The following is a 20150-nucleotide window of genomic DNA, read 5'->3' as shown; positions in this document are numbered from 1 at the left end:
TGACATTTCCTGTTTGGAAACTGCAGCAAGCGCTCAGTTAATTGGTCGATAACGGGAGAAATCTGCTTACAAAACAAGGCTTGCTGAGCAGCCACCAGGTGGGCTGGCCCCCTGTCCGAAGAGGAGCTTCTCAGACGGGAGCCTGGAGAGTCCCTCTGCCTAGGGGAGGAGGCTGCGGCTGGGGGCACTCCGCAGAAACGAGCCCTCCCTGAGTCCTCATCCTGTCCCCCGCCGGTGGCACTGCGTCCTGCAGGGGTCCAGGGCTTTGGGACAGGAGAGCTCAGCTCCAGACCCCCCAGCCAGCGGCCGTGGTGCTGCCCAGAGCCCTCGAGTCCGGTGCTCGGTGGAGCCAGGGGTCTCAGTCAGAACTGAGCATGGTCCACCTCGTCCAGCCAGGAGGCGGGGCTGGCAGGGAAGTCGGGGTAGCCCCCGCTGCTCCCCGTGGAGAGGTCAGAGCTGGGTCCGTTCCCTGCCAGCACCCTCATGGGAGGGGGCCCACCTGGGGCTCCCGAGGGCACGAGCCCCAAGCCGGCATCCGGGTACACCAAGCTGGAGAGGAGGGGCTGGGGGCCAGGGAGGCTCTGCAGGGCAGCAGGCGATGGGGGGACGCCGTAGGGGCTGCCAGGGCGCAGCTCTCGGTACTGCTCCGGGCCGGCCAGGCCTCCGTGCTCCAGCGGGAAGCTGCCTGGGGCCCCCGAGGGCCCGCCCAAGGCTGGGGCAGGCTCTCCCAGGCTGCCGTAGAGGCCGTTGGCAGGGCCCATTTCGACCATGGCTGGCTCATCTGCAGTGGAAGCAGAGGGCGCTGCTCGGTGCCCACCCTCTGCCACCTCTGGCCCCGCTCAGTGCCCCCTGCAGGGGTGACCTGCCCCACGTCACACGACAGGTCAGCCCAAGTCTCTCACCCCCTCCACCCCTGAGTTTGTTCAGCTCAATCCCACCTGATGCCTAAGGAATGGTGTGGGCTCCCCTGGTGGGATCAGGGCCAGGAATAGTCCAGTCAGCGCCCAGGGTTCCAGTACGATCCCAAGACTGCGCAATTATGCAGACAAGTTAAATCCCAGAGAGGCTAGGTGAGTAGCTTAAGGTCACAAATGCTGCCAAAGCGTCTCTTGCACAAACTTTCTGAGGATGGACATTAAGGGGTGGGGGTCTTCCTGGTTTGGGAGGAGATAATCGGGTTCCAGAGAGGACCCTCCCCCAACTCCAAGCAGCTCGGATTTTTCATCACCCCAAAATTGTGCTGCCACCTTCCTAAAACTCACTGCAAGTGCCGGGGGGCAAAGTCACAGCCCAGACCCTCCCACCAGGACAAAGCCTGCTGAGGGACAGGCCCTCGGCTCACAGGGGTTCTGTCCCCCTCCAGAGGAAGAGCAGTGGTCCGCAGTGGCCAGACCACAGGGCTTGGGGATGGGGGACCAGGGTCTATGAACGAGAGCTTTACACGTGAGGCTAACGAGGCCAGGACCTATAGGACACTCAAATTTCCAGGCCCCCTGCAGTCAATCAACCCAACGCTCGGGGCTGCCGCTCTGGGCGCCGCGGGTGAGGGGGCCGCCCGCGCCCGCCATACCGGTGAAGGAGACCTCCGCGTCGCTGTCCTGCCCCTCTTCCTGGACGCTGTCCTTGTCCGACTTCGAGCCGCCGCGGGCGCGCTTCATGTTACGGAAATACTGGCCCCAGCGCTGCCTGCCCGCGTCCTTCTTGAGCCTCTTTTCCTTGGCCCGGCGGTTCTGGAACCACACCTGGGGGCGGGGGCGGGTGAGTGGCCGGCGCCCTGGGACCGGGGCGGCCCTTGCCGGCCAGCGGCTCGCAGGGCGGGCGGGGGGCGCCGGGGCGCTGACCTGCACGACGCGCATGTCCAGGCCGGTCTCAGAGGAGAGCTGCTCGCGCACATGGCGCGCGGGCTTCGGCGAGGTGTTGTAGGCGCTCTTCAGCGTCTCCAGCTGCTTGGCCGTGATGGTCGTGCGCGGCCGCTTGGCCGTGGCCTCGGCCTCTGCACCGCGGGGAGCCGTGAGCCTGGGTCTGCGCCTCCAGCTGCCCAGCGGTCCCACCCCCCCACCCCGGGCGCGCGGACGTCGGGGCCACTGAGGCCGCCGCCGCTGCGACAGCCCGTCTCGGCCGCGGAGGCCAGCGGGTTTCGCGGGACGCGGGCACCGGGAGCGATGGAGAAAGCGCGGCGCGGGGCGTCCGGGCCGTGCGAGGGGCGGCCCTGCGGCGGCCTTCTTCAACGACCCCACGGCCCTGGATCGGGGCGCAGGCGCCTCCAGCCTCGGCCCCTCGCTGACAAGTGCCGCCCCACCACCCCCCGGGTTCCTCTTTGTTCCAAGGGTGCTGGTAGGGCCGGATCTTTACGGTCAAGGATTTAGGAAGATAATTCAGACGCGGAAAGTTAATCCACATAATTCAGACCAACAGCCCTGCGCTCCCAAGGGCGGCGGCCGCTAAGACCCCAGACCCCGGCTTCCCCGGAGCGGGTCTGATACTTGTCCCCGCCACCTCCAGCTCCGGGGCCTGGGGGTGGGGAGGCGCTTAACTTCTCGCCCCGTAGTGAGCGCTTCGCGGAGGACCCTGGAGGGAAGGATCCCTCCGCGGCCGATCCCGACTGGCCTTAGCCCCATTTTGCAGGCGAGGAAAGGGGAGGATGGGCCCTGCCCAGGCCAACCCCGGGGACCATCGCCGCCTCCCACTGACCTCGCTGCTTGGCGGTCTCGTAGTCTGCCTTGCACACGAGCCGGCTGTCCTCCATGAGGTAGAACTCGTCTCCCGTGGCCAGCTGCCGCTTGCACACGACGCAGGCGAAGCAGTGCAGGTGGTACACGAAGTCCTGGGCGCGGCGCACCACCTGCGTGGGCGGGATGCCCAGCTGGCACGCGGCGCACTTGGTCCCGAAGCGCCTGCGGGACGCACAGGGCGCGGCTCAGCGCGGCGGGCGGATAGGAGAGCAGCTAACGCGGCGCCGCGCAGGGCGGTTTCTGGAGGGAGGCTCCCCCCGGGCCCTGCCCCCGGTCGCCTGCCCGGCAGCTCCAGCAGAGCCGCACAGACTACCGAGAAGGGGATCCGGAGGCCCTGGGGAGCACAGCGGTCCTCTGTGCTGGAAGGGGAAGGTGAATCCTGGTAGGCGCCCCATCCCCAGCATTAAGGACAAAAGCAAGATCAAAATGAAGAGGGAGTAAGTCCAATAGAGTGCTACAAACTTGGGGTTATCTTTTTAACGACTGCTTCAACGATTCACAAAATTAATTACTTTAAAAAATTGCTCATGTGCTAGCCCAGCTGCCATCGGAGAGGCCCCCGAGTGCCCTGCCTGGGGAAAAGGAGGGGTTTGGGGATGGGGGCTTTCGGGGCTCCAGACTTGGTTGTTGTGGGGGTCCGGGGAGTCCCTCAGGGTGGCCCGCTCTCGGCCTCCTTTCCACTGGGCAGACTGCAGCTACCCCTTCCCTCCCAGGCGGCAGCCGGGCTCACTTGAAGAAGTCGTCCTTGCAGTAGACGCTCTCTCCGCGGCTGAAGCAGCGCTCAGCCAGCGGCGTGTGGCAGTCGCTGCACTTGAGGCACTTGCTGTGCCAGTGGCGGTCCAGAGCCTTGAGGATGAAGCGGTCCAGGATGTGCTGGTCGCAGCCAGCACACAGTGGGATGTCTGCAGGCAGAGGAGCCACCAGTGGCCATGGGCACCGCACACAGAGGGAGAGGCCTCACCTTCCCACCCAGCTCCCGGGACCGGGGCTGCCAGGAGACCCCCTTCCCTGCACACCCTCTTCCCCAGCCAGCTTGAGCGGCTGCCTAGCTCCCCAAGTTCAGGGGGTGCATGACTCTGAAGTCCACAGCCCGGCACACAGTTGAAATTCAGGACAACTGAAACTAGGTTTAGAAACATGCCCATGAGCAGGAAGGTGCCCAGGCCATCCCATTAGGCCAGATACCTTCAACTGCAAAATGTTTCCAGTGCACGAAGGACGCACGTTGAGCTCAAATGAAACCCCCGCCCCAGGGGCTCTCTTAGAGGCTGGGCTGGAAAACGGGTCCTTGCCATCACCGGAGGCCAGGCACATGTGGGCACATGTGGGGCATGGGGCATCCACCACCCGGTTGCCCTCATTACTCGCACGATTAAGCACCATGGCGGCTAGGGGCTCCTTGCAGGTGCGGCTGCCTGGCCCCGTGGCCCTGTCTGCAGGCCACCAAAGTAAAAGCTGCTGCCCCCCCGTCTTTGGGCGGCCGTGAGGGTCCTTGTGAGTGGACTGGACACATGGACCCTCTGCCCTCATGCTCAGACGTGGATGCCTGAGCTCACAGTAGGCAGTTTGCGTTCCCCACAGAGACACTTGGCTTCTGCTCCCCTGGGCCTGCAGGCCTGCAGGGGAACCAGGCTGGGGAAACGCAGGGAGCCACAGGTCCATGAGGGGCTTTTCAGGGTGCTCATGGGGTGAGGACTTCTTGTTACTTTAGAAAAGGTCTCCGGAGGGAAGAGAGCCACGAGCAGGAACTGGAACGTACAGAAGTATCACACCACCTCACCACGCTCACCTCACTGACGGCGGACTCCTCCGGCCCCAGGCTGGCCTGGCAGCGGTGAGAGGGCCCGAGAGGGACCTCCCTCAGCCCCAGGAAACCACGAAGGACGGGGGTCCCGCGTCGGGCAAAACCGTAGCCCTGGGCGTGGAGCCTGGGGATTTGCCGCCTGCCCTGGCCCCCCAACCCCGGGCGGCGGTGGCAGGGCGGCCAGGACACCCGGCACAGAGCTGGTGGCTGGACAGGCCCGCGCAGCGCGGATTCAGCACCGCGGCCCGGACAGCGCCCCGGCCGCGCTACCCGCGGAGCCCGCGTCGGGCAAAAGCCGCTCCCGCCGCGCCCCTCGCGCTCTCGAGAAGCCCTGGCGACCCGGGCCTTACGTTGCATGGCGACTCCGGACTTGGCGGGGTTTCCTACCCTCCGCGCTGGCGAGGCCCAGCAGAGTCTTGCGCCCGCCCGCCGATCCCCGCCGGCTCTCCTGAGCCGTTTCGCCCAGAGCCCGCACCCCTCCCTTCCTCTCTCTCCGCCCTCCCGCCCCTTCCTCCCAGCCCCTGTGGCCACCCCTCCCAGGAACCTTCGGAAAATAAATAAATAAGTAAGTAGGAGACGGATGAGACCCCACCGTCTGGATGTAACCCCTTTCCCACCTGCTCTATCCCTGCCGCTCCCCACCCCTCCAGGGCCGCCTCCATCTCCATCCTGTGGGTCCCGCCTGCTTGGAAGCCCGCGGAGAACCATCCCAGTTCACAGGAAGCCAAGGCGCTGGGGGCGAGACTGGTGCCGCCGGGAAGTTGGGGGCTTTCCTGTAGGAGGACCAGCCCCGAGTGGGCCAATAGAGCAGGTGCATGTGAGTGCAGACACCAAGACCCCAGCTAGGGGTGTTCTACGGCCGGGGTCCAGCTCCACGCTGGCCCTTGCATTTGACTCTCTTCCCCTGGAAAGTGTGTAGGGTCTGGGTGCAGGCAGCCTTCTTGCAGATCCTCCTACCCCGTCGTCACTGGGTCTCACGTTTGCTCTCTGTGCGCTCTCCCGATTAGGGCGAGTATTTCCTGAACAGGTCCTGGGACCCGGAGGCCCCCCCCCCACCAACTCCCCAGCCTGTGCGCCACGACCAAACACCCGACAACACAGCTCCAGGGGCCCAGAGGCAGCCTCGCTGCTGGGATGCCCAGGCAGGGACGCGCTGTGCTGGGGACCTAGCACCTACTCCTGCCAGCGTTCCCTGGCTCCCGCCGCCTCCGTGGCCAGGCCGGGAAGGGAGCGAGGACCTCTGGGTCTCCACGGGGTCCGCCCTCCCGGGTGCAGCCGCTCGGCCCGGGCACCCACCTCGGCGCAGGTCTTCCCTCCGCGCCAGCAGCGCCAGCAGCAGGTCGCCGCCCGCCGACTCCCGGCCCGGGACCAGCTCCCCGCGCGCCTCCATGGGTGCCCGGCGCCCGGCGCCGCGGCTCTCCGGCCCTGAACTTTCCAGGGGCCCGGCGAGACCACGGCCTCAAAGGCCCCGGGCCGGCGTCTGAACGACTCCCGGCGCTGCTGGGCGCTGCGCCCGCGGGCCGCCCAGGGGCCCGGAGGCTCGGGCCGCGGGGAGGCGGAGCGGCGGGGGGCGGGGCCGCGGCGCGGGGCGGGGCCGGGGTCGCCGAGACGCGCCGGTGGCGTCCGCGGACTCCGCGCGCCTTTGCGCGGAGAACTGCTGTGCCCAGACGCCACCCCGAGTGCCCGGCCCGAGGGCGGGGACGCTCAGGGGAGGAGCCGGGCCGGAGCTGCCCGAGGGCGCTTGACCGGGCCCGGCAGCTTCCTGCCCCGGCGCCGGCTCAGGGCTGAGGCCTGGGCTCGGGCGTGAAAGCCCGCGGGTAGCCTGGGGGTCAGGGAAGGAGCCGGGTCCTACCGCCGCTGAGGCTCGGACTTGAGAGGCTACGTACGCGAGCTGCGAGGCTTGGTCACAATGTCTGGTCGCATGAGCGCGACCCAACACCCAGGGAGGGTGAGTGCGGCGCCCGAGGGCTCACAGCGAAGCCACCAGGAGCTGGACCCAACCTCAGACCTTCCCGCTCTGAGCAGCTTCGGGGCCCCACCCTTGGAACTGCAGCCCACAGTGGGCGCAGGGAAGCAGGGTGAGTCTCCGGAGGGAAACCCGGTGTCCTCGGCTCAGACTCCAGGATGCAGCCAAGACTCCAGGTCAGGAGGGATGGAGCTGGGAAAGCCGGGATCCACTCTCACTTCCCTCCACCCACCAGCACCCCTGCTAGCACAGGAGGAAGCCCCCGTGCCCGATTTTCCCGCACCCTGCCCCCAGTCCAAACAGGTGAGCTTGCAGGAACCCACCATCCTTGCAGGTAGAGACGCACCTACCCCAGAGGGCATCCAGCACCTGGCCACAGGCCAGGCCAGCCCCTGCAGTCACCCCCAGTCAGCACACAGCAGTGTGGGCCCCTGGCAGCGCGGGGCATGGCGAGGGCAGGGACCCCGGGAGGCACTGGGGGACTAGAGGTGGACGCCACCCTCCCAGAGGCTCCACCTGGGAGTCCCGCAGTGATGCCCCATCCTCACCCTGCCTCCGCCTGGCCTCCAGTGGCCTGGTCTGTACACTTTAATTTGGAGGCCGGCCTGGAAGGACCTGGGCAGGAAAAGCAAGCTCCTCTTAGCTGTGAGCAGACCCCATGTCTCAGTTTGAGCAAAGCCCCATGCAGCCAGCGCCGGCCCCTTCACTCTGTGCTACATTTGTTCCCCGGGACAGAGTAAGAGCGTGCAAGCTGGGGAGCCGAGCGGGTGCTGGGTGTGCTGGGGTGTCGGCCGTTGAGTGTCAGCTGCTGCAGAGGCCTGCCTGAGAGGAGCCATGTGTGGTCCGACTGGGGAAGGGGCGGGCGGGCCCATGCGCTCGGCATCTGGCCGGCTGGCCAACAATGCCTCCATTATTTCCCAACGTCCTTGCGATCGAATGGCCCTTGGGGAGGGCGGTTTAGGCAGTGGGCCGACCCAGGGGTCTCGGTGCTGCGCAGTTGGGCCGGCTGGCGAGGCCCGGGCTGGGCTGTGTGTGGGAGCTGAGACGCGTGGGGTCTCTGGATTTACTCGGCGGCCCTTTCTCTGCCCATCCCCTCCCCACTAGAAATGTCTGTGAGGTCCCTTCTGTTCTTGGGGCACTCTGCAAAAAGCCACGGACACTAGAGCGCAGGTCCAGGCTTCCCGAACCATCGCAGGGAGCTGCAGGCCCTCTGCCCACTCAGGGCTCTGCCAGCCTCCCCTCCCCTCACCCCGGTTCCCGTCTCACGTCCCGCCAGAGATCTCCCCAGACTCTTTCCCTCCCTGCCCTTGGTGTGCCGCACCCATTCCTTCCCGCTGTCCCTCTGTTGGCCTCTGCCGACCCTGCTGTTTTTCCCCTCTGGGTCTTCCTGCCCAGGTTGGAGGCTGCGGGGCAGGCGGGTCTCTTACCCCTAGTCCCGCTGAAGGTGCAGAGAGAGGCGGCAGCGGGGGCCCCGGGCCGATCTCGGTCGCCCTCGAGATCCGTTTCCAGCAGCATCGCGGCCGCGGGGCCAGGCCGGGCCCAAGTGGTGCGGGCAGCGCTCCTTCCTCCTCCTCTGTGACCCACGCCCCCCGGGAGGGTTCGGCCCTCCCCGCGTCCCTGTGCGCGCAGCGTGGCCAGACGCGGGAGCCTCTGGGCCGGGCGCTGTCCGCGGTGCTGAAGGAGGCGCGCGGCCGCCCACCTCCCCCGACCCCGCCCGCCGCCCCACCTTCCCAGGTCCCCGGTCCCTCGGCCCGCCCCACCCCCCGCCCCCGCCCCCGCCCCACCCCCCGCCGCCAGGCCTGGGCGGCAGCATCAGCCGGCTCCGCCCTGAGCTCCAGGCCTGCCCTAAGGCTGGGGATTCGCCCCAAGCGGGTGCTCCACCCTGCCGTTCCTGCTCTTTCCTGCTCCGGGCCTCCTGAAAGGCAGCGTCCAGGCCGCGGGCTCTCCAGCCCCATCGGCCTCCAGACAGGCTCCTACTGAGGCTCTAGCTCCAGGTGCTGCCCCGTTCAATGGTCGCTTTAGGCGTGAGGAACTTTCTGCACGCCCGACCTCCCCAACACGCAATGCCCCCAGGTCTCAGGCCACAGCCCCCTCCCACTCCCCCAGGGCAGCCGGGAGGAAGGGCAGCTGGGGTGCCCCCAACAGAAACTACTCAGACAGAAGGATCCAAGGGCCGTGAGCGCCAAGGCAGGGCCTGGGTGACAGGGGTTACCGGCTGGTAAGCCTACACCGGCACCACACAGACCGGGCTGGGGGCCAGGGTGCCCGCCGGTCGCTCAGTGCCAGCGGCTGCCTGTGCCCTCTCCGGACGGGGGCACAGCCCGGCTGGGAAGGTGAATTCACAGAAACTGCAGCCAAGAGAACTCCCCTGAAGCCACACTCGACCACTGGAGGCCTCCCCACCCCAAAACAAGGTGGGGGGAGGCGGGAGAAGAAATCAAGATAGTTCACAGGGACTTCCCTGGTGGCGCAATGGTTAAGAATCCGCCTGCCAATGCAGGGGACATGGGTTTGATCCCTGGTCCAGGAAGATCCCACATGCCGCGGAGCAACTAAGCCCGTGCGCCACAACTACTGAGCCTGTGCTCCGGAGCCCTCGAGCCACAACGACTGAAGCCCGCGCGCGCCTAGAGCCCGTGCTCCGCAACAAGAGAAGCCACTGCAGTGAGAAGCCCGTGCACCGCAACGAAGAGTAGCCCCCGCTCGCCACAACTAGAGAAAAGCCCGCGCACAGCAACGAAGACCCAACGCAGCCAAAAATAAATAAATAAAAAAAATAAAATCACTTTAAAAATAGTTCAGAACCGGAGGCAGCAGACCGGTGTTGGGGCAAAGCCGTGGGCATGAGGCACACCTGGTGGCCGAGTGCGATGCTGGGCGTTCAGGCCTGGCGGGAGCGGGGTGGCCCAGGAGAGTGGTGCCCAGGGAAAGCCGAGGTCTGGCAGCTCCCTCACCTGGGCGGGCCTCTCTGGTGCCTTGTGAGCAGGATTTACACCCAGCGCAGTCACCACCCCGTGGGAGGAAGGGTGCTGTCCTGAGCCCACTCCGTCCAGCTCGGCTCCAAGAAGACCATCTATCATTTATCATCGACTTCCCATCTTTCACCTTCCCCCTGACCCTTGGGCCATCTTCCAAAAAGCCTCTGGTTCAATACAAGAAATTCTGGGATTTCAGACGTCCTGTCCATACACCCGAGAAGGGAGAGGAGGCTTCGTCTGGCACTCCCGCCCGACACCGCATCCCTTACAGAGCTAGTTCTCACTTCAAAAGAATTACAATTTTTTCAAACATCGGGTTTCTTTATTCTTAAAATGTGCACATTATAGTTTACTTAAATACAAAATGTTCATTTTCCTTGCAGGTAAGAAATTTCACCGACACTTCCATGTCCATTAGCTTCTTTTTAATCAAAATCCTTCCATTAAAAATAAATATACATTTAAATTACCGAACTATTATATTCATTAGTCTCAATACTTACAACTTTAGAAAACAGAACTTAACCCTTGCCTAGAGGGAGCGTCCAGTTCTGAGCAGCGACGGGACACAGCGCCCGTGGGCCACCTCGGCACGTCCTCCCCCTGCCCTACTGCCCCTCAAGCTGCAGTATTATCATAAACTGCGGAAGCCAGCGTCGCCCTTCAACTAGGTTCTGTAAAATACACAAGATGGTACACTTGCAAAATCACCCAGTTCCCACTGTCGAAAGAAACTTCCTTTAGGGGAGAAAAAGACATTCAATACAAACCAAAAGGCAGTTTAATTAACGGTTCTAAGTATTTCCCTTTGGGTTCTCTGTAAATCTGCCCGGTTTTCAAGTTGAAAAGAAACAACAGGTGTCTTCAGTAACCCAGGCACACAACTTAGCCATGAAGACAAGCTCCTGGCTTTTAAAACACAAAGGCTTCCAGGGGTTAAAAAAGTGTCAAACAAGAAGAAACCTCTCACGGCACAGAAGTGAAGAGGAAGGGGCGGCTCAGGAGCTGGTTCCTGCCCAGAGGCCTCCAGACCACGCCTCCCACTGAAGGTGACCACGAAGCTAATGAGAGTTGTTCAAGGAATCAGCCGCCTATTCTCCCTAAGCTGCAACCGTCACATCAGCATTACGTGGCCACATGGCCAATGGTACTTAGTAAACACACAACTGGAGTGTGCAACAGGCAGAGTGGGAAGCACTGTTACAACCATCACAGTCACACACAGACGCACACACACGCACGCGCATGGATACATCTGAGCCTGTGAGACAAACCAACAAAGCCACAAAGGATCTCAAAGGAAATGTTCCCTGCCACAGTTTGTTGTTTCTCTGCTTACATTTTCAGAGGCAAATTTACTTCTAAATGTTTTGGGTTTTACAAATAATGTGTAAAAACCATTCAATGTTAGAAAATTAATCATCGAAGCCTGGGGCACTGGGGCCCTGCACCAGGACCCGTGGTGAAACAGCTTCAGGCCAATGAAGTTTGGCCGAGACCACAGTCTGCCCCGGGCGCCACCGGCTCCCTCACACTGAGCCCTAGGTTCTCACGGGGACTTGCAGGTGCCAGAGGATGACGACACAGGACCGAGGGCGCCTCCAGAGATCCCGAAGGGCAGCCCCCTCCCCAAAGGCCCTCCCCTCCCACAGGGGACGCAGCCTGGGATTCGCTTACAGCCTCTGGTCACCAGATCAACAAGCACAGACAATGCCCCTGAAGACTAGAAGGGCACCACCCTGCCCCACAAACCCGCCGGCCCCCCTTCCCCTCCACACTCTCATCTCCACGTCTGCAGAGCCTGGGACGACTGACTAAGGGGGCTTCGCTACCCCAATCCTGAGCTGCCTTGGCGCCCCGGAGATGTTCTCTGGCTTCAAGGAGAAACAACCAAGCAGCTGAAAAGCACAAGCACGAGTGAATCACTGAGAACACTGGCTTCCAGGAGCAGCGGGAAGGGGAGGCGTCCGGAGGCCCCAGCAGGGGAGGGAAGGGCGTGAGTTTTCTCCAGATCCCAGAGCGAGGCCTTGCAGTCTAGCAACTCGAGGTGAAAGCGGGTGGGAAAGCTCTGCTCGTGGGGCCTGACCTCCCCACTTCTGTTTTCAGACCTGGAAGAGTAAAAGCAGACAAGGCTTTCTGCTCTAGGATCTGTGAAAGGTGCCACCTGAGGGTCCCAGGAATGCAAACAGTCTCGCCACGTGCCGGGTGCGTCCCCTGCAGGGAGAGCACGTGGGGGAGCGGAAGGCGCCATCGAGGCGACGCCGGGTCCGACGCGTTGACCGAATCCCTGATCTGAAGATTAAAGCTGCAGGCTTTCTGAAGGCGGTTCCACGGTCTCGCCACGTCCTACACGGACGGGTGGTGATGCCTGACCTTCCACCGCTTGGACCGCACCCGGAAGAAGAAGTACATCACCATCAGGAACAAGGACGAGGCCACGTAGAGCACGACGCAGAGGCTCATGTCCAGGCTGGAGAAGCCCGTCCCCAGGAAGGCCGCCCCCGCCCCCGCCCCCCGGCGGCCCTCGGCCCCGCTCAGACTCTCGAGCTTCACGTCCAGCCCCTGGTGCGACCTCTCTGACAGGCGAGGCCTGGGGGGCAGCACGCCGGGGGGACGGAGAGTCTTGGCACCTCGGCCTGCGGGCGGCTGCTCTGGGGAGGCGCGGCCCCCCGCCCGCTCCCCGCCCGTGGCCGGGCCGCCTTCACCGGTGTCTCCCAAGTCCGAGGAGTGCGTGTCCTCGAGGTTGTCGCTGCCGTAGTGCCGCTTCAAGAACAGCAGCACCTGGCCTTCGTTCCAGCTGCTCAGGCCCTTGATCTCCTCGTGGCAGGCCGGGCAGAGGTCCGGAGTGGGCCACGGAACCTTGGGGAACTTGGGGTCCTCACTCGGATGGCCTGTGAGGAGGAGGAAGGGCCACCGTGAAGAGGCCTTGTGGCCACCTGACCGCCCACCCCGGCGCCGCGGGCCCCCGTGCCTCCTGCCTGCCCACTACCGCCCTCTCCCTCCACCGCCTCCACTGTGACCGTCCAGTGGGGTCCAGACGACGCTCCCTTCCCACCCGCCCTCCCTGCACGGCTGCCCGCACGGCACCACCGCGTCCCCCCTCACGCCCTCTGGCGGATTCCCGGCCCGCAGCACAGGGAGCCGTCCACACTCAGGCACCACCACTCACCTGGCCAAATCCCGCCCCAAACACCCACAGGGGCCGGGCAAGTTCCCAGCTCCACACCCTTGACCTTGCAGCCCTGCTCGAGGTGGGGGCACCTCCACTGTCCTCCCTTCAGCTGCTCCCTCAGCATGCGGACGGGCAGAGGGAGGGGACCCTGTCCCACGCCCGCCCTCCCTCCCTCCCGCTCGCTCCCTCCCTCGTTCAACACCCGCGGGCAGAGCGCTGCCTGGGCTGTCAGCCAACGACCGGGGCGGTGGGGGGGGGGGGCAAGACCTCGAGGCAGAGCCATGAAGCCCCCGCACTCGCAGCTGCACTTCCAAACTCCTGTTTCTCTTCCACTTGCGACGTGGTGACAGCCCCGGACCCCCGGCTCCCGCAGGCCCCGCTGACAGCAAGCGTGGCCCGTGGCTCCCCGGGCGTCTGGAACTCGCCGACCTGACTTGGGGCCGCCTCGCCGCCGCAGAGTGCTTCCGGAAGCACACGTGAAGGGAGTCAGCCAGTCTGCGGGCCTCCGGACTCGGCGGAGGTGCCCCGCTCCGGCCCGCTCACCCTGCTCACGACAGGCCGCGCTGGGCAGAAGCTGGAGGGCAACGCACACCACTCAGGGCCTGGGCGCGCCCCTTGGGATCTGTGTCCAGCGGGGGGTTTGGATTCACAGCCCGAGGCGGGAGGAGATGCCAGAGTGTGTCCGGCGCAGCACTGCACGGACCTCAACCGAGAGGCCGGAGGCGGGACCGAGGGCGCTGGGGGGACACGCGGGGTCTAAGGAGCCACACGACCACACGCGCCTTTCTGGTGCTGCATCTCGTGGGGCACAAGGCGGCGCCCGGACACGGCAGCCTGGCCGGAGCCTCGCCGGCTGCTCTGGGGCTGAGCGCTGCCGGGACGGGGTCACCACGCGGCCCCTGAGAGGGCGGGCGGGCTGGCACCCTGGACGTGGAGCCGTCTGTACCAGCGCCACAGCGGAAGTGCCTTCACCTGCAGCCGTAGGGGAAGGACAAACCCGGCCAACAGGAGGGGCCGCGGCCACGTGACTGGAGCCGCAGCGGTCAGCTCCGAGTCCAAAGAAAAACCAATTCTCTTTAGTGCTTTAGCTGTAAGATGTTTTTATAATACAGTAGATTAAATAAAAACCAATAGTTTAGTGGCATTTTCTATTCATCTCTATTAAGATTTATTTCTCAGTGGATTATTTTTAAGCCTAATTTTAATCTACCGTTGATTTAGGAACAGTTTGAACTACTTAACTCTGAGAAAATACATGCGCCCTAGTTTTTTTTAAACAAAGCCACCCTGAGGAGTTTGGTCTACGGTCTGAGTGCAGGTTTTAACGACGCTAAAATTTTCCTTACTGAAAATTAATTATATTCCAAGTCTTCCGCTGTCAAATTTACTCAGGGGCCTAGCGGGCTACCGAGGGGGAAAGACGTTTCCATTTCCATGCAGCCCGGGAGCCCTGCAGTGAGAGAACAATCTGGAAAGCCAGGGACTGGCAGCTGGGAATGGCTGTTGTCTCTGGCAGCTCCCTGGCCAATGTCACCAGGAAACTGACATCTGGTCAGGGCAGACGACCCGGCCATGAGCCCCGCGGGCAGGCAGGCTGGCACGCGGCGGACAGGCAGAGTGGCGGCAAAGCTCAGGTGCCGTCCCCGCCGCCCACAGCTCGGGCTTCGCGCCCAGGCACGGGCCACGCGGACTGGCTTCTGCTCACCTGCCAAGCGGCTGTTGACCACGTTATGCTTCTTCCAAAGCCAGAGAATTGCCTGGTCCGGGGTTTTCACAGAATCCATCGATTCTTTAGCCATTTCCTCAAAATGCTCACCGCATTCCTTACACCCAAAGAAGACGTGAACGTACCTCCTGATGGTCTGCAGCACCGCCTGGGGGTCGTCTTCAAAACCTGCGGAGGGACCAAAGCGTGTCGGACTATTTCCACTAGAACCGCAGGGCCTGGGGTGGCATCGGGGGGGCCAGGGACGAGCTGAGTGCCTGACACGGGCCACGGGCCAGCCCCCTGGGTCCTCGCATGGACACGGGAAGAAACCAGCTCCTTCCCAGACGCCCACCGCGACCGCAAGGTGGCTGCTTGCTGCCTCGACACTGCGCCAGACGCGCGCACCCCAAGAGCAGACAGCCGCCTGTGTCCAGCTGCCGGAGCCACTCCAGGACGTGCGCTGGCCCTCAGAACGAGCCAGAGGCCTGGAGCTATTAGGTCTGCCAGGAGCCCCTAGCCCCACGCCCAGAGGTCCGGGCTTGCCCCAGGCCTGAGTCCCACGTGCAACTCTTCCTGCCCTACAAGCAACCCCAGAGGCTTGTGCCGGGGCCGTGGCAGCCACTCATTCGAAATTTGCAGTTGTTTTGCTTTGAAATCCTTGCGAAACACAAGCCCGAATATGAAGCAGGCCTTAGGAAGAGCCTCCGGGCTTGCTGCCAGCCCCGCCCTGTGGCGGATCTTCCACGAAAGGGGCAGCGACGGTCACGGGCTGGTCGGCTGCTGGGGCTCCCTCTGGGAGCGACAGGGTGACAGGCTGGTGAAGGTTTGCACTCTTTCAAAGAGGCCGAGCCTCTCCGTGTGAGGAAACCCTCCAGCATCTACCAGCCACACAGACGGTTTTCACCACCGGGTGTAAACACAGACCCTAACAGGAGGACATGGGTGCCGAGTAAAGAAAGGCCCTGGGAGTGAGGGGCACGACGTCTGAAGAAAGCGATCCCCCCAAGAGCAGGATAACGCAGCCTGCAGTGCGCTGAAAGGAGGACCCCTGAGGACGGCAGAGGGGCAGCAGCACAGGGCTGGACCAGAGTCCTGTCCAGACAACTAATACGGGGGATTGGGCGTACGAATAAGAGACTGTGAGATTACAACAGATTACATGCCAGCATTAAAAGAAATCCAGCACAATAATTGGAAAAAAAAAAAAGACATGGTTTTGGAGACCGAGTCCATCTTAACAGCAGGCCCTCACGAGCGACCTCTCTCTGTGGCCGGTGCGGTCCTGACGCTCGTCCCCACGGCCCGGGAAGCCGGCCCCGCCCGGAGAGCCCTCGTGGGCCGTCAGCCTCAGCAGGCCTGCTCGTGTCACTCAGAGGAGGCCCGAAGCCGCACCCCGCCACCTGCCCCTGGCTCCCAGTGTTTCCCAGGGCGGCCGGCGGGCACCCAGCCCTGAGGCCACGTGCACACGCGGAGCCCTCCCTGTCGGCCGGTGCTACTCTCCCAGCCGCGGGCCTCTGGCTGACATCTGCCGCGCCCGGCGGGGTAATCCTCCTTCCCGCGTCCCCCACCGAACCGCTGCACACTCGGGCCGCCCTAATCTTTAAAGCGGGCAAGAACCATAAACCCCTACCTGTGGGGGATTAGAGGCCGCGGCAGGCTTTTAGTCGATGGGGTTTAAGCATGCAGTAAGGAGAGGAAAGACCTTCCAAGACATAATCCGGGTCTCGGTCTGACCCAATTCCTTCGGCGTGACACAGGCCCCTCGGATATTGCTCCAATTCACGCGACGAAGAGAAAGAACGCTCAAGATCTCTTTGTGTGCTCTGTCATCCTGCTGCCCTCACTCTGCCGGCATCGGTTCTGCAGGATTTTATAGAGCGTCCCGGTGATGACCTCCTCCCTGCTGTCCCCACCGCCTTCAACGTGTCTCCCTGTTCTCAGCAGAACTTTCCCCGCAACTGAGGCTCACGTCTCAGACGTGGGCTCCCACGCCGCGGCCGGCGTCCTGCCAGGCAGCGCTGAGGCTCTGATCTCACTTGCTGTAGGGCTCCCGAGCTTTCTCCTGAACACACCCTACGTGTTCTTCTGTGTGATTCTTAAGAGAAGTTTCGATTGAAAGCCCACCTCTGCCACTAGACGCCGGAGGAGTAGAAATCTAAGGTCACCTGGAGCAGAGCCGGGGGTGGCAGAGAGGTCTGAAGATGCCACCTGCCCCTCTGCTGCTTCTCCCCGACAGGTGGCCTCCATCTCCCCACCGTGAACCTGGGCTGGATGAGACCTGTCTGAGCAACAGGCTGTGGCGGAAGTGATGCCCAGACCCCAAGGCCCCTCCCGGGTGTGGCGACGCCCCGTGGGGAGCTGGTGCCGCCCGGGAGCCCGACCTTCTGAGTCGAGACCAGTCAGCCGCCGCCACCTGAGCGAGGCCGCAGCTGAGCCCGTCCAAAGAGCCGAGCCCCAGAGCCATGAGCAAAAACCTGGTGGATGTTTTAAGCCACGCCGTCTGGGGTTCGTCTGTTACACAGCAAAAGGTAGCTCTTAAAAGAATTTTACAATTTTACTGGAAAGAATATTGGATGGTGTGGGTCCCGAGACTTCACTTTGACTTAACACAGACGTCAGTGAACCCGAATGATTAAAAAAACAAAACTAGGACTTCCCTGGTGGCGCAGTGGTTAAGAATCCGCCTGCCGATGCAGGGGACACAGGTTCGAGTCCTGGTCCAGGAAGGTCCCACGTGCCGTGGAGCAACTAAGCCCGTGCGCCACAACTACTGAGCCTGCGCTCTAGAGCCCACGAGCCACAACTACTGAGCCCGCGTGCCACAACTACTGAAGCCTGCACGCCTAGAGCCTGTGCTCTGCAACAAGAGAAGCCACCGCAATGAGAAGCCCACGCACTGCAACGAAGAGTAGCCCCCGCTCGCCACAACTAGAGAAAGCCTGCGCGCAGCAACGAAGACCCAACGCAGCCAATAAATAAATAAATAAATAATAAAATAAAATAAAATAAAATAAAATAAAATAAAAAACTAAAAGCAGATATTCCCATGGCTGCCAGGGGCCTGCTTAAACTGAGAGGCATACACACAACACAGTCCAGAGAGGATCCAAAAATCCAACACGTTTTTTAGCGCTTCGTGTGGGATATAAACGTGGTCCCACCTCCTGCAGCCACGTCTGTGTCATCCCCTCCCCTCGTGGGCTTAGTGGCTCACTTCTAACGAACGAACATGGCAGAGGTGACGGACTTCACACCACCGAGGGCCCCGATGAAGCCGGCTGCCTATGGGGAGGCCACACGGTGAGGAAGGATAGCCCCCCATGTGGGGCGCAAGTGTGGGGAGGGCGTCTCTTCCCCACCGTCCCGGGCCAGCACTCTGCGCCCAGGGTCTGGGAGACCTGAAGCCGAAGGCCCTGGTCAGGCCACACCTGAGCGCCCGCCCCACAGACGCCGTGAGATAAGGAGCGTGCGCTGCTCCAGGTGACTTGTTGGAAACGACAGGTAACCATGCGCTTCTCCAAATGTGTTTCATTTACTCTCCTGTTCTTTAAAGCAAAGAAAGAGGCGCTGACACCGAGAGGCGTTCCTGGCCAGCGCTCCCTCACCCCGCCCATGACTCATGTCCCAAGGGTCAGCCAGGCACTGGCCGTGAGGGAAGAGAGAGGGGACTCGGGCTCCGGCATCCCGAGCCGGCACAGGGGCTGAGCAGACCTCCAGAAAAGGTGCTCACCTCCACCCTCCTTAGCATGGACCCCGGGCACCCTGAAGGCGCGTTACCCTCTGCGTGAGTTTGGGACGGCCCCGGGAGGCAGGAGCGCAGCACCCGTGTCGGGTGGCCCAGGTGGGCGCAGCTCACCTGTGCCGTCCAGCGCTTCTGGATGGGTCCCAGCTCGAACAGTCAAAGTGTGGAACAACTGCCACAGAGAGCACGTGTAGCCCCTCAGCTCTGGTCGGCTTCCTTGACATCCAACCCACTTTATGTGATTAGTAAGGAATATTCCAGAAATCTGGGGGGGGGGGTTAGAAAAAAAATAAGAGATAATTGAATTGTTAAAATTAAAAACAGTTGGTGGCGGACTTCCCTGGTGGCGCAGTGGTTAGGAATCCGCCTGCCAAAGCAGGGGACACAGGTTCAAGCCCTGGTCGGGGAAGATCCCACATGCTGCGGAGCAACTAAGCCCGTGAGCCACAACTACTGAGCCTGCGCTCTAGAGCCCGTGAGCCACAACTACTGAAGCCCGCGCACCTAGAGCCCAGTAGCGGCAACTGGAGAAAGCCACGCGCTGCAATGAAGACCCACCACAGCCAAAAAAAAAAAAAAGTTGGTGAATGTCCTCAGTCTTGACTGGGCAGTGGTTACACAGGAAGCACGTCTCTCAAAACTTCAACTGTACATCTCACCATGTGTAAATTTAAATCCAATAACGAATAAATGAGAAGAAAAAAAAGTGTCTATTTTACTAAAGGAGTTCTCAAAATATGGAACCGTGGCCCGTTCTTTTCCAGTCTTTGGGGAGAAGGGAAGAGTTCACCTGTACCCTGACGAAGCAGCACTAGGAAGCATGAAAGACACCCATCTTTTTTTAAAATTAGAATTAGTTACAAGGAGATTTATAGGAGAAGACTAATAACAAAAAAATTCAATTGTCAGGCAATTCTCCACCTGAATGAACAGGATCTTCACTTCACAAGCAGCGAGCTGAAGGCCGAGGGGCTGTAACAGCCCAGAGGCGGGGCTGCGAACTGCACTCTGCGGGCCTCGGCCCCTCGGTCCCCACGGGCGACTGCACAGGCCCGGCCCCTGCGGGTCTGAGCCCCTGCTCTCGGCCGCCTTCCCCGTCACACGTCTCAGGTCCCATGGAGCAGAGGCCAAGGCTAGAAACCGGCACCCACAGGGCTGCTGGAATCAGACCCCGGGGAGCCTACGCCGTGGAGCCTGTGGCCGCAGACGCCGGCCCAAGACCCTGGCTGCACGCCCGGCCTGCACGGCAGCTCGACCCATCGCCTTTATTCACTACTTTTTTAGGTGTGAAATCTAGACGAGTTTACTAAAAATTAAAACAGAAAACAAACCCTAATGCTACACTGCCTGACAAAACCCCCCGTCGTCTCGGTCGGCCGTCTGTCCCAGACCCAGGCAGAGGTAGCTGGAGGTTGCTGTGGAAACCGGGCAGCAGAACCGGGGAGGGAGACTGGCGGCGCATCGGCCGAGGGCAGGTCGAAGGGGCTGCCTCACCCGCATCTTGTTGTTGACCAGGTCGAGGACGGCGTCGTAGGGGATCCTGTCCAGGGGCAGGCTGGCCAGCCACTCCTGCAGCGTCTCCAGCAGCTTCCTGACCGGCGGCCGCCCGGGGAACAGCTGAGCAGGGAAGACCACACTCAGGGACCGGTCGGGAAGCGCCCTCCACGGCGCGGCCTCCCAGGGGCGGAGACCAGGCCTGCCCTGACCTGGACCCACCAGCTGGAGGGAGGAAGTGTCTCCAATCCACCCAGGCTCTGACTGGAGAACAGGGGTGGGGGGTTCCTGGAGGAACTAGTTTCCCCAGAACACAGACGAGGGGGAAACCCGCACTGGGCCCCATTCCTGCAGCTCCACGGCCGCCCAGCACCCGGGACACAGCCGCTCGTCCTCACGCCCGGCGGCCACTTCACGACGCCGACCACACGGCCGCCGGGGGCCTTATTTATCACGTTGTCAAGGGCTTGTGGGCCTTTCTGAAATCACTGCCTACTCATTCCATGCTCCTCACGGTAATGCATGCTAATCCCGCCCGCTGTCCTTACACACCC

General features: G+C 62.6%; 2 protein-coding genes across 3 annotated transcripts in view; both read right to left on the bottom strand.

Annotated features, from left to right (window-relative positions):
* Positions 1-362: 362 nt before the first annotated feature.
* On the bottom strand, positions 363-8017 carry LHX3 (LIM homeobox 3). 2 transcript variants are annotated; one of them, XM_068552872.1, is made up of 6 exons: positions 7930-8017; positions 3463-3634; positions 2692-2894; positions 1842-1993; positions 1571-1742; positions 363-781 (listed from the first exon to the last, which is right to left on the bottom strand). In XM_068552872.1, exons 1-6 carry the CDS (start codon positions 8015-8017, stop codon positions 363-365), a joined length of 1206 nt encoding a protein of 401 aa, XP_068408973.1. The 2 variants fall into 2 exon arrangements, with proteins under 2 accessions (XP_068408973.1, XP_068408972.1); XM_068552871.1 differs by lacking the exon at positions 7930-8017 and adding an exon at positions 5833-5926.
* A 1763-nt stretch (positions 8018-9780) lies between these two features.
* The window catches only part of QSOX2 (quiescin sulfhydryl oxidase 2), a 29081-nt gene continuing 18711 nt past the window's right edge, over positions 9781-20150 (bottom strand). Inside the window, exons 9-12 of the mRNA XM_068552856.1 lie at positions 19597-19719; positions 18217-18367; positions 14358-14546; positions 9781-12371 (exon numbers count right to left, since the gene is read on the bottom strand). Coding sequence (XP_068408957.1) covers positions 11827-12371; positions 14358-14546; positions 18217-18367; positions 19597-19719 — 1008 coding nt within the window. The 3' untranslated portion in view covers positions 9781-11826. The remainder of the gene's footprint in view (positions 12372-14357; positions 14547-18216; positions 18368-19596; positions 19720-20150) is intronic.

The sequence above is a fragment of the Eschrichtius robustus genome, chromosome 10, assembly GCF_028021215.1.
Source record: "Eschrichtius robustus isolate mEscRob2 chromosome 10, mEscRob2.pri, whole genome shotgun sequence".
NCBI lineage: Eukaryota > Metazoa > Chordata > Mammalia > Artiodactyla > Eschrichtiidae > Eschrichtius > Eschrichtius robustus.
Note: the sequence above shows the minus strand (reverse complement) of the source record. Positions and strands in the feature narration are given on the sequence as shown.